Below are 12,065 nucleotides of genomic sequence, written 5' to 3'. Positions count from 1 at the left end.
GTATAGCATAGTGACTCAGTATATTTACAGGTTGTACAGCATTAAACTTTATTGCAAGATGAGGACTAGAATTCCCTGTGCTATATAAGATATACTTTGGTGAAAGTCTTACCATTTCCTAAGGAAGATTCCTTTGCCTTTGGAGAGCAGAGAAATTTTTCTATTATTGTACAGAAATATGCTTGTTTGCAACACTATCTTTGGTCCTTGTCATATCAACATCACACAATCTTCTTTCTCTAATGCCTAACCTACATTTAATTTTTCCTGCATTTCTACTTTCTCTTCATGGCAGTTGGCAAATCCCATTGGTTTCAGAAGACCAAAAGTAAGATACTGTAGTCGTCCTTATTCAACCACCCTATGATTCAAATCCCTCCTCTTTAGTGTCTGTGTGCCGCTTAGTTTTTCTTCTGAATCACTCAAACCACTTGGTTTTTCTTCTGAATCACTCAAACTCTGCCTGATGTCAAATGTTTTAAAATCCCTATTCATGACTGATCTTGCTCAGAATGACTGTACTGCATTGGTTAGTGACTTCTCTGGGGATTTTCCAAGCAAAGGGAAAACATTTGTTTAGAGCTTCACAGGTAGATACTCTTTAGGTCTCTAATGAGAGAGGAGGTAATTTTAGCTTTGTTGAAACTAAGTCTATATTTAGAATGTATTTGAAAATGGGGAGACCTCAATAATTACTGTCTATTTTAACATTTTTTTCTTTGGTAGGACATATGAACTGTGTCTAGTATTCACTGAAGTATAAACTACAATTATATATTAGTTCCCAGAGTGCTTCAATTCCAGCTTTATAATTTTTGTCATAACTTTATCTGCATGGCATGTATGGGGCTCAAACCTTTCTAAAAAATATTGAGTAAACAATAATATTAATATTTTCAAGTCATTAAAAGTGGAAGTCACTGGTTAGAAGAAAATATATGGCAACATATGTAACTGAGAGAAGGTTTCCAAAATACATAAGGAAATCCTATATACCTATGTATATGAAAACAATATTCTAAAGTGAAATGGGCAAAAGGTTTAGCTTCCACCTGCCTCCTTGAAAAAAAGTGTTCAATAACCTAGGATTTATGAAAGGGTATTCCATCCTCATTATCACCAGGAAAATGCAAATTAAGATCCTATTGTTGTTGCTCAGCCAGTTGTGTCTGTCTCTTTGTGGCTCCATGGACTGAAGCATGCTAGGCTTCCCTGTCCTTCATTATCTCCTGGAGTTTTCTCAAACTCATGTCCATTCAGTCAGGGATGACATCCAGTCATCTCATCCACTGTCACCCACTTCTCCTCCTGCCCTCAATCTTCCCCAGCATCAGGGTCTTTTCCAGCGAGTCAGCTCTTTGCAACAGGTGCCAAAGTATTGGAGCTTCAGCTTCAATATCAGTCCTTCCAATGACTATTCTGGTTTGATTTCCTTTAGGATTGACTGGTTTGATCTCCTTGCTGTCCAAGGGACTCTCAAGAGTCTTCTCCAGCATCACAGTTAGAAAGGGTCAATTCTTCAGCTCTCAGCCTTCTTTATGGTCCAACTCTCACCTTTGTACATGACTTCTGGAAGAACCATTGCTTTGACTACATGAACCTTTGTCAGCAAAATGATGTCTCTGCTAATGAAATACCACAGTTCTGACAATATCAAGTGCTGGGAAGAGTAGAAAGTGACTAGAGTTCTCATACTGTGGATAAAAGTTTAAACTAGTGCAACCATCTTGGAATATAGTTGATGCTATATACCAAAAACTAAGCTAAAAATACCATATGATCCAGAAATTCCACTCTGCGGTTGTAAACCAAAGAAACACACAAGTATTTGCTGCAAAAGATGTATACAAAAGATATATACAAGATTGTTCATAGGAGTATTATTAACAGGAGTTCATCAAAAAAGTGTTCAAGAGTACAATAAAAATTGTATATTCACAAGTCACAATATTACTGAGGAATGAAAGTGATCCAAATAATGCTTCACAAAACAACATGGATAATTTTAAATACAATCACTGTAATTTTTAAAGCTCAGAACTGAGCTTACTCTCTTCTGAAACTTGGAGTTGCAAGATAGTACATATTATTGTATAACAATGATTGCATAATAATTGCAAAAATACATCTATATTTCTTTTTCATTCTGTCTCCTCCCATTTATTTCCTTTCCCTCCTCTCTTTCTTCCCTCTTCTCTTGTTTCTCTTTTACCATATCTATTTTCTCTTTTGTTTTCTTTACGTGTAACCTATTCCCTGCCTAAATCTGAACTGAATTTTGTTTTTAATCATTATTGTAGTGCTAATATTTTTAACCTCTCTATTGTAATCTCTTGAAGTGCTTTTTCTTTGTATGTGGCACAGTCTTTGAACTTTCATGTGTGCTGCTGCTGCTGCTAGGTCACTTCAGTCATGTCCGACTCTGTGCGACCCCATAGACGGCTGGGGTTCTCCAGGAAAGAACACTGGAGTGGGGTGCCATTTCCTTCTCCAATGCATGAAAGTGAAAGTGATGTCGTTCAGTCATGTCCGACTCTTAGCGACCCCATGAACTGCAGCCTACAAGGCTCCTCCGTCCATGGGATTTTCCAGGCAAGAGTACTGGAGTGGGGTGCCATTTCCTTAGTATACTGTATAGGTGTTTTTCTTTCTGGCTTACTTCACTCTGTATAATAGGCTCCAGTATCATCCACCTCATTAGAACTGATTCTAATGTATTCTTTTTAATGGCTGAGTAATACTCCACTGTGTATATGTACCACAGCTTTCTAATCCATTCATCTGCTGATGGACATCTAGGTTGCTTCCATGTCCTGGCTAGTAAACATTTTATATATCCACAATAGTCTTTTCATTGTCCTACATGCTATATCTTGTCTCTCCTTTATCAGGACATTATCATAGGCTCAATATAATGCTTATATGTGGTGGTATTGTTTTCCCTTTTTATTCATCTTTAACCAGAGTTAGATTTGTCTGTTTCAAGTGTTTTTCAGCAAACATGGAACATTCATATGTATGTTTCTTTCACTCTTATCCTTGTTGTACTTAGACATGGATGGAAGAACACTATATAGTTTTGTATAGCACTGTCTTTTAGCAAAGTTTGATCAGCTTCTCTCTTCTTGAGGAATTGTTCTTCTTCTACCATGGCTATTAGTGTACAATGTATAAATTTGAGAAACTTCTTAAATCAAGATTTATCCTATCAATACCCCCACCTCTAGTAATTATTAGCAAAGATTTATGGACTAAATTACTAGTGTACATTTCTTGCTACATTTTAATACTTACTTATTGTTTAATTGTTTTCTATACTTGAAGCTTTCCCCAGTCTGTTGAAGGTAGTGTGGTACAGTGAATTATCTGTGTGGTGTGGGGAATTAAGAGAGTTGCATAAAATGTCAGGATATACACTGATTACTTCACTATATAGAGAAAATAACTGAATGTAGAGAGAAAGATTATTGCCAGAAAATGTCTTTACTGCAGTAATCTTTGTCTTTTTGATTCATCTATAATAAAATGTGTTTGCATTAGTGTTTCCAAAAATTATGACAGTTATAACATTTTTTCTCTATCTTTGGGCTAATGGGCATAGATTTTAGCAGAACAGTATGATGATGTAAGATTCTAGGATTAATGCTTATCTAACTTTTACACATGAACAATAGATTATCAATACTGAAGTTATTTAAGTAAAAGTTTTGTATAGGTACTAAATTTTCATCTATTCCCTTGCTTTTGTGATTTCTCTTTTTATTTCTATTTTTTTTCTGCTTTTAGATATTCCTGTCTGTAATTTCAGAAATATATTTAATCTAGTATTTTTATATATATTTAGAGTGTCAGGGGAAATTGTGTTCTTGTTGACATTTACACTATCATCCTTGCTGGAAATCGTCAAAATATCAGCTCAAGATGACTAATAGCAAGTATACTAGCATTTTTGGTGTAATATATCTTCAGAAATCTCTGCTACATATCATAGTGTTCAAAATTTTTAGCAGACATATAGCATACTTTTCAAATTACTTTCAATGATACACTTCAATATTAATAAATGTGTATTTAAAATGTGCATTTCACAACTACCTGTCACCATACATGGTTTGGATTGACAATAAAGTTCATAAAACTCAGAAAACTTTCATCTAGAACTGCATTTCCTCAGTGTACAGACAGATATAGGTAATGGAAATCAGTATACAATGTATCTTCATGCTTAAGTGCCCAGTAATGGTCCAAGAGCAGTTTCCTAGCTTTCCAAATTTTGCAGTTCGTAATGGTACCCCACTCCAGTACTCTTGCCTGGAAAATCCCATGGACGGGGGAGCCTGGTAGGCTGCAGTCCATGGGGTTGCTAAGAGTCGGACACGACTGAGCGACTTCACTTTCTCTTTTCACTTTCATGAATTGGAGAAGGAAATGGCAACCCACTCCAGTGTTCTTGCCTGGAGAATCCCAGGGACAGGGGAGCCTGGTAGGCTGCCGTCTATGGGGTCGCACAGAGCCGGACACGACTGAAGCGACTTAGCAGCAGCAGCAGCAGCAGCAACAAGGCCTGTTACAAGAAACAAAAAATCAATATTTGTGAATACTTAGCCATTATGCAAGCTTGCTTGGGGTGATCAACCTCACCTTGGAGTAAAAAATCCAGGTGTTCAGCTTTGTGGTAGCTGAACTTAAAGAAAACAAAACTATAAAGTCAGCCAAACCCAAACGATTATAGATTTTGCTGGTGAATTTCATCTATTTCTTCTGCTGCTGCTGCTGCTAAGTCGCTTCAGTCGTGTCCGACTCTGTGTGACCCCATAGACGGCAGCCCACCAGGCACCGCCGTCCCTGGGATTCTCCAGGCAGGAACACTGGAGTGGGTTGCCATTTCCTCCTCCAATGCATGAAAGTGAAAAGTGAAAGTGAAGTCGCTCAGTCGTGTCTGACTCTTACTAGCACTTCACAATTATTTCAAAGACTTATTCCATGTCTGCTTCAAAAATCTTCCAGAGTTATCCTTAAGAAATTATTTCTTCTATGTTTCTATGACGCTATTTCCTTGCTTACCTTCATAATTTTCATTTAGATCACATCGATTGAAATATTTGAATATTATTCTCCTTAATAGGGGAAATTCCACACAGCTTGTGTAGACATGGGATAGTTTAAAAAACTAAACCCAGTAATACAAAATGATGTGGTAAGAGGAATAGTGAAGTAAATGAAGTCATTAGAATAAGTGAAGGGCCTTATGAAACAGACTCAGATTTCTTTTTCTATGGGTTTCCCCCAAGAACAGATGAATCTCCAACACAGGGTCAGTAAATCTTTTATTTTTTATGATGCGCACCCTGTTAGAGGCTTGTTCAACATAGAAATCATTAGGACTCTATTCATCACATTATTTAAAATAGTTTTAAAATCACTGTGGAAGTCCTTTTAGGAAAAAGTCCTCAAATTCATAGGCGTATTTCTTATTTATTTAATTTTAACCATTGATGAATTCTACCAAAAGGTCAGTTAATAGTATAACAGTTATTCAGTGAAACAATGAGATCAATTGGTTTAAAATTTACACTCAAGAATCTCATCTAAAATATTATTTGTCCTTCCTTGCTTTTCAATATTAATGCTTTAATCTATTTCGCAGATAAGATATCTTTCTCCTTAAAAAGTAACTTGATGACTCCTTCCCGGATCTGCTTGGTCTTGACTCCATATACAATTGGGTTCAGGGTAGGAGGCAACATCAAATAGAGATTAGCAATTATGATATGGACATGAGGAGGAATGCTTTTTTCCCCAAAGCGGTGAGTAAAAATGGTGAATAAGGCTGGAACGTATGTAATGACAATAGCACATATGTGAGACGTACAGGTGCTGAAGGCTTTGTGACGAGCATCTGCAGAAGACAGACTCACCACTGCTCGCAAGATCATAGTGTAAGACATAGAAATACAGAAAATATCAAAGCCCCCAATCAGGAGGGCTGCCAAGAGACCATAGATGGCATTGACCTTGACTTTGCCACAGGACACCTTGGCCACAGACATGTGGTCACAGTACGTGTGGGGAATGAAGTTGCCTCGACAATAGGGCAGGCGCTTGGTAAGGAAAGTGAATGGAAAGATGAGCATCACACCCCTCAGCAGAGTGGCAAGACCAGCCTTGGCAATGACAGCACTGGTGAGGATGGTGGCATAGCGTAAGGGGTAGCAGATGGCCACATAGCGGTCCAGCGCCATGAGCATAAGCACCCCAGACTCCATCCCAGTCAACGTGTGGACAAAAAACATCTGAGCCAGGCAGCCATTGAAGTCAATCTCCTTCAGGTTGAACCAGAATATGCACAGCATGTTGGGTACCGTGGTGGTGCACAGGGTGACATCTGTGAAGGAGAGCAGGGCCAGAAAGTAGTACATGGGGTGATGCAGGGCCTCCTCATGGCCGATGAGGTAGATGAGTCCACAGTTGCCCACAACAGCAATGATGTACATGAAGCAGAATGGCAGGGAGATCCAGATGTGTGTGCTTTCCAGCCCAGGAACACCATTCAGGATAAAGAATCCTGGTGTCATGCTGGAGATATTGGCTCCAGACATAATGCTGGACATGTGGGGGACATTTTATATTCTTTGTCCGCAATTGCTCTCTGTATAGGAGATAGAGGTGGGTTTAGAGACCAAATATAAGAATGGTTTGTAGAACGATAACAATGAAAGCCATGAACATTCATCTTGTTAGGATAATCAGGATGGTTTTTTATTTCCCAGGCTCTAGCAAAAGAATCTTTGAACTATGTTATCTAAAAATAAATAGTAGAGTCTTACTTTGTTTAATGTGCAGCAGCAAACTTTCTGCTTAAGAAAGTTAGAAAGGATACTTTCTACTATCCTTACTGTCTCTGTCTCTTACAGCTCTTGCCTTGAAGATTATGAGGAAAGCAAGTTATATATGCAAAATTGTTCTGGATATCTTGCTAATGATAACATACTGTAGAAACTCAATAACATTTTTGAAGCAGTAAGGATTTAATATTATTGGCATTCAATCTCTGATGCCAATATCATGCTTTTCCATGTTGTGAAAATTCAGGTGTTCTTGAGAAGGAAAAAAAAAACAGTATTTACATTTCTAAGTCATTAAAAAGTTTTATGGCATTTTGGTAAAATTTTAAAAAAATTTTTGAATTCATTCAGATACAGAATTCTTTTCATTTGGCTTCTCTGTCTTTCTACCTAAAATAATTTCTTTATTTTTAAAACAAACTAACACCCAAGAAACCCTTGAATTTCTGAAGATTATTGATTGCCTATACTGCTGTAATTTAAACAGTATTTCATTATAATTGTACAGGTAATCAGTACAACAGACAATACCATATCTTTGGATTGTTATTTCTTGTAGGGCAGTAGAAATGACTGAAAGATATTTGAAGAAATTTATAGATTCAGGGATATTTGAGTAAAATGAAGGTTCCAAATGGTTAAAATTCTTTTTTTATTCGAAAAAATAAAATGATGCTTAAGCTGTGGCATAAACCTGAGTTCTCATGCAGCAAAGTCAGTGTCAAACACACCCATCATTCAGCAGACTTAAGTAGATACTTGTAGTGTGATGGCATGTATTACATGGCAGTGAAGCCATAAGGTACAGATTCTTTTCACCTAAATATTCAAGAAATTACCATTATGTCTACTTCTACTGACCAGACTACATAGAAACCACCATAGAAAGAAGAAATACAAAGGAATACAAGTTTCAGAGGCTCATGGTCTCTGCTTCCTAAGCTGACTTCATCTTGTGTGAACCATCTCTTCTAATAAAAAAGGCTCTCCCAAACTTCTCCCGAAATGTCACCACCTGGAGAAACTATCATTTTATGGACCTGGATTAGAAACACTTAAAGATAAAAATCTCCAGTGTCCACCATCTTTTATGTATACACCATGAGGAAATGAATAAAGTGGAAATGAGGTTAAGTCTAGCCACCCATAAACACAAAAAACCATTGTCTCTTAAGAAGTGAAAGGGAAAGAGAAATACATTGCTTCTTGCTAAGTTGTCTTTTGGTAATTGTGCCTATATTCTTAGCCATTGTATTATTATCCAGGAATATCTCTATCTTTTTCAAATGGCTAGTTTTAAAAATTACCCAAACTTACCTCAGTGTTAGGCACAAACAAGTTCTTATTCATGGCTGAGAATCCTTAGGCATTTTTCAAAATCTGGGCTGGCATCTTCTTACATAGGAATTTTAGTTTCCCTGGAGAATCTTCAGCAAGGTATCCCAGGTGATTGACTCTCCACAATTAGATGTCTCAGAAGAATCTGTATGAAAGAGAAAGAACTTTGGGCTTATGGTACTAGATAGGCATTTAGAAACTTTTGAATAGAAAAAGGAACAACAAAAGCAAAAACATATTAACGTTTAATGCTGTATTCCCAAGTGAGAAATATGACCACCAAGACTGGTGGAGACAAATATCATTTAAAAGTTTCTTCTCTTATTGCAAAATAAATACATTTTTTTAATGTAGAAAAAATCTAAAAAGAAACTATAGAAAAGCATAATAAAAACTTGGAAAATCACTTGTTATTCTAATGAAGCAATAACCATTATAAAATGCTTTATCTATTTGTCCAATAATTTTGGATTACTAATGTATAATATTCTCTTTCATATAAACTTCATACTGTATGAAGTTTTGCACATTTTCCCCTATTTAATATAATATACATTTCCCATGTCATTCTATACGCCTTGCAGTTGAAAGTTTAGAGCTAAACTTTTCATTCAATAGTTGAAGCAAAATTAAACATTTTATTACTCTTGAATATTTAAATTGTTTCTAATTTTTGCTATCAAAGAGAATTATTTTATGGATATCCTAATCTGTTTGTACTATTGATTTTCCCCTCTTAGAATTATTAGAAATAGATTTGAAATTTGTGGAAAAAGAGGCATAGACAATTCAATTATGTTGATAAAAGTTGGAAAAATTCATCTTCGTAAAAAAATCTTCTTCATATGGGATTTTCACTCCCATACACTATTAGTATGCTATCCATCTAAAGTATTAGCTATCATATGCTTGCTCTCTTTTCCCCAACTGAATTTGTTATTTAGCTTGATATTTTGATATTTTAGCTTGACTTAAAATCAACTTTGTTAGTAGGGCCTATGAACATTCTTTCCAAGTGTTTTTTGGTCAGTTGTTTTTCTAATATTTGGATTATTCATGCTTCTCCTTATCCATCTCAGTAGAGGTGTTAGCTTTGATTTTATTGCTTGCTGGGAACTTTCAGTACTAAAATATGAACACATCTGTCATAGTTTGCAACCATTTTCAAAGGTAGTATTGTTACTAAACTGAACTGGAATCCACTTGCCAGATGCACAGCAAATCAATCTACTGACACCAACTTGTGGGGAGGGGAAGTATAGCATTTATCCCAGGGCACCAAGCAGGGAAAAGAGGAAGATGGTAAAGAACCTGCCTGTCAATGTTGGAGATGTAAGAGACACAGATTCAGTCCCTAGGTCTGGAAGATCCCTTGGAGGAGGGCATGGCAATCCACTCTAGTAGTTTTGCCTGGAGAGTCTGATGGACATAAGAGCCTGGCGGGTTGTAGTCCATAGGGTCACAAAGAGTCAGATACTACTGTAACAACTTAGCACACACACATGAGTGCATGCTCAAAAGATCCAAATCCCTCGTGTCTTTTAAGGAAGGGTTTTCAAAGACAGTGAGAAGAATAGAATCATAAGATGTGTGATCAGTTTTGCACAAATCTCTAATTGTTGGTGAGGATATATCAAGGTGAAGTTTCAGGAATCAACATCAACAGTCTTCTGACTACAACCAGTCTGGTGTCTGTGTGATTGTGGTGAGCAGTCTCCTTTGGTGGGGCTCTGGTTTTTGCAAAACAACTGAGGAATGCACATGAGCCCTTTACCCATATCTTCCAAAAGGAACTGGGAGTTCTTTATGGCTGACATTGTTTAAGTTATTATTACTTTTCTTGTCTGACTGCTTTTACTTTGTACTTTGCCTCTACATTCCCTTACTTCTCTAATGTTAATTCCTTGGGCTTTCTCTTTGGAATTTGGAGAAGGACTAGGAGACTAAAGCTTTTTCTATAAACAAGAAGCAGGGGAACACAGAGGGGTCTTGTCACCAAGAAGGTTCCTTGGGCTCCTGCCCAGTTTCAATTCCCTCTTTTCTTTGATACTCCTCCATCTTGAAGGGAACAGGGGTGATGATGGCTCTGGCTACTTTCTGATGGATGGGGGCAGCATCAATTTTTCAGGATTAGAGAAGTGATAATCATAGACTTTCATTTGAAGGAATTCTCAAGTCCTAGGCTTGGCATCAACATTTTGCATTAGGAAGACATTACTCCTTTGTGACTGCCTGTCAAGGCACCTAGACAATCATATGAACATTAGTAGATGTATTACAATGAAGATGATGATCAAGACGCATCTTTGTAGAATTCCTGAGAAAACCCTCCCATCCCAGACAGCAACCAGGAAAATTAAATCTTGGAGTGGGTCCTCTTTTCATTCATTTTGTAACCAAGTGGCCTTTTGAAATAATCTATTCATTAGGCTTTCAACTTCTCCTGAGGTATTTGTATATGTACAGCCTGTGGCAAGTACACATACCCCTCTGTGTTTGGTCAAAATGAAATCCAAGGAAATTCTGTTATCAAAGACCACCAGAACCAAAGAATCTAGAAATACATGTTGGGGCATGATGTTTTTTGGGCAATGTGTCCAATTGTAATAGACAGGTTGCTTATCATATCTACTGATATATTGACATGGACTCTAGCAGTTGTGATGAAGATACCAAGAATACTTTGTCCTACTATCCTATCAACATCTTCTTAAGGTGTATTCTATTTCTAGGAAGAGATGTAAGGCTTTCTGAGCTGTGCACACACACACAAAAAGAGTTAGAAAATATTCAGTATAAGCAGGACCCTTCATGAGGTTCGTGACATTGTACAGGAGACAGGGATCAAGACCATCCCCATGGAAAAGAAATGCAAAAAAGCAAAATGGCTGTCTGAGGAGGCCTTACAAATACTGTTGGAAAAAAGAGAAGTGAAAAGCAAAGGAGAAAAGGAAAGATATAAACATCTGAATGCAGAGTTCCAAAGAATAGTAAGAAGAGATAAGAAAGCCTTTTCAGAGATCAATGCAAAGAAATAGAGGAAAACAACAGAATGGGAAAGACTAGAGATCTCTTCAAGAAAATCAGAGATACCAAAGGAACATTTCATGCAAAGATGGGCTCGATAAAGGACAGAAATGGTATGGACCTAACAGAAGCAGAAGATATTAAGAAGAGATGGCAAGAATACACAGAAGAACTATACAAAAAAGATCTTCACAACCCAGATAAACATGGTGGTGTGATCACTGTCCTAGAGCCAGACATCCTGGAATGTGAAGTCAAGTGGGCCTTAGAAAGCATCACTACGAACAAAGTTGTGGAGGTGACAGAATTCCAGTTGAGCTATTCCAAATCCTGAAAGATGATGCTGTGAAAGTGCTGCACTCAATATGCCAGCAAATTTGGAAGACTCAGCAGTGGCCACAGGACTGGAAAAGGTCAGTTTTCATTCCAATCCCAAAGAAAGGCAATGCCAAAGAGTGCTCAAACTACCACACAATTGCACTCATCTCACATGCTAGTAAAGTAATGCTCAAAATTCTCCAAGCCAGGCTTCAGCAATATGTGAACCGTGAACTTCCTGATGTTCAAGCTAGTTTTAGAAAAGGCAGAGGAACCAGAGATCAAATTGCCAAAGCCCACTGGATCATAGAAAAAGCAAGAGGGTTCCAGAAAAACATCTATTTCTGCTTTATTGACTATGCCAAAGCTTTTGACTGTGTGGATCACAATAAACTGTGGAAAATTCTGAAAGAGATGGAAATACCAGACCACCTGATCTGCCTCTTGAGAAATTTGTATGCAGGTCAGGAAGCAACAGTTAGAACTGGACATGGAACAACAGACTGTTTCCAAATAGGAAAAGGAGTACGTCAAGGC

At 37.3% G+C, this 12,065-nt stretch overlaps 1 protein-coding gene across 1 annotated transcript; it reads right to left on the bottom strand.

Annotated features, from left to right (window-relative positions):
• Positions 1–5,636: 5,636 nt before the first annotated feature.
• LOC113904818 (olfactory receptor 52N2-like) lies at positions 5,637–6,599 on the bottom strand. The gene has a single exon (XM_027561907.1). The coding sequence runs from the start codon at positions 6,597–6,599 to the stop codon at positions 5,637–5,639; it is 963 nt and encodes a 320-aa protein (XP_027417708.1).
• Positions 6,600–12,065: the final 5,466 nt, after the last annotated feature.

This window comes from Bos indicus x Bos taurus, chromosome 15, assembly GCF_003369695.1.
Source record: "Bos indicus x Bos taurus breed Angus x Brahman F1 hybrid chromosome 15, Bos_hybrid_MaternalHap_v2.0, whole genome shotgun sequence".
Classification (NCBI taxonomy): domain Eukaryota; kingdom Metazoa; phylum Chordata; class Mammalia; order Artiodactyla; family Bovidae; genus Bos; species Bos indicus x Bos taurus.
This window is presented reverse-complemented; position numbering and strand designations above follow the sequence as displayed.

Bases quoted from the DNA above. Each gene is read 5' to 3' on its own strand.
- LOC113904818 (XM_027561907.1), bottom strand. From the start codon at position 6,599: ATGTCTGGAGCCAATATCTCCAGCATGACACCAGGATTCTTTATCCTG.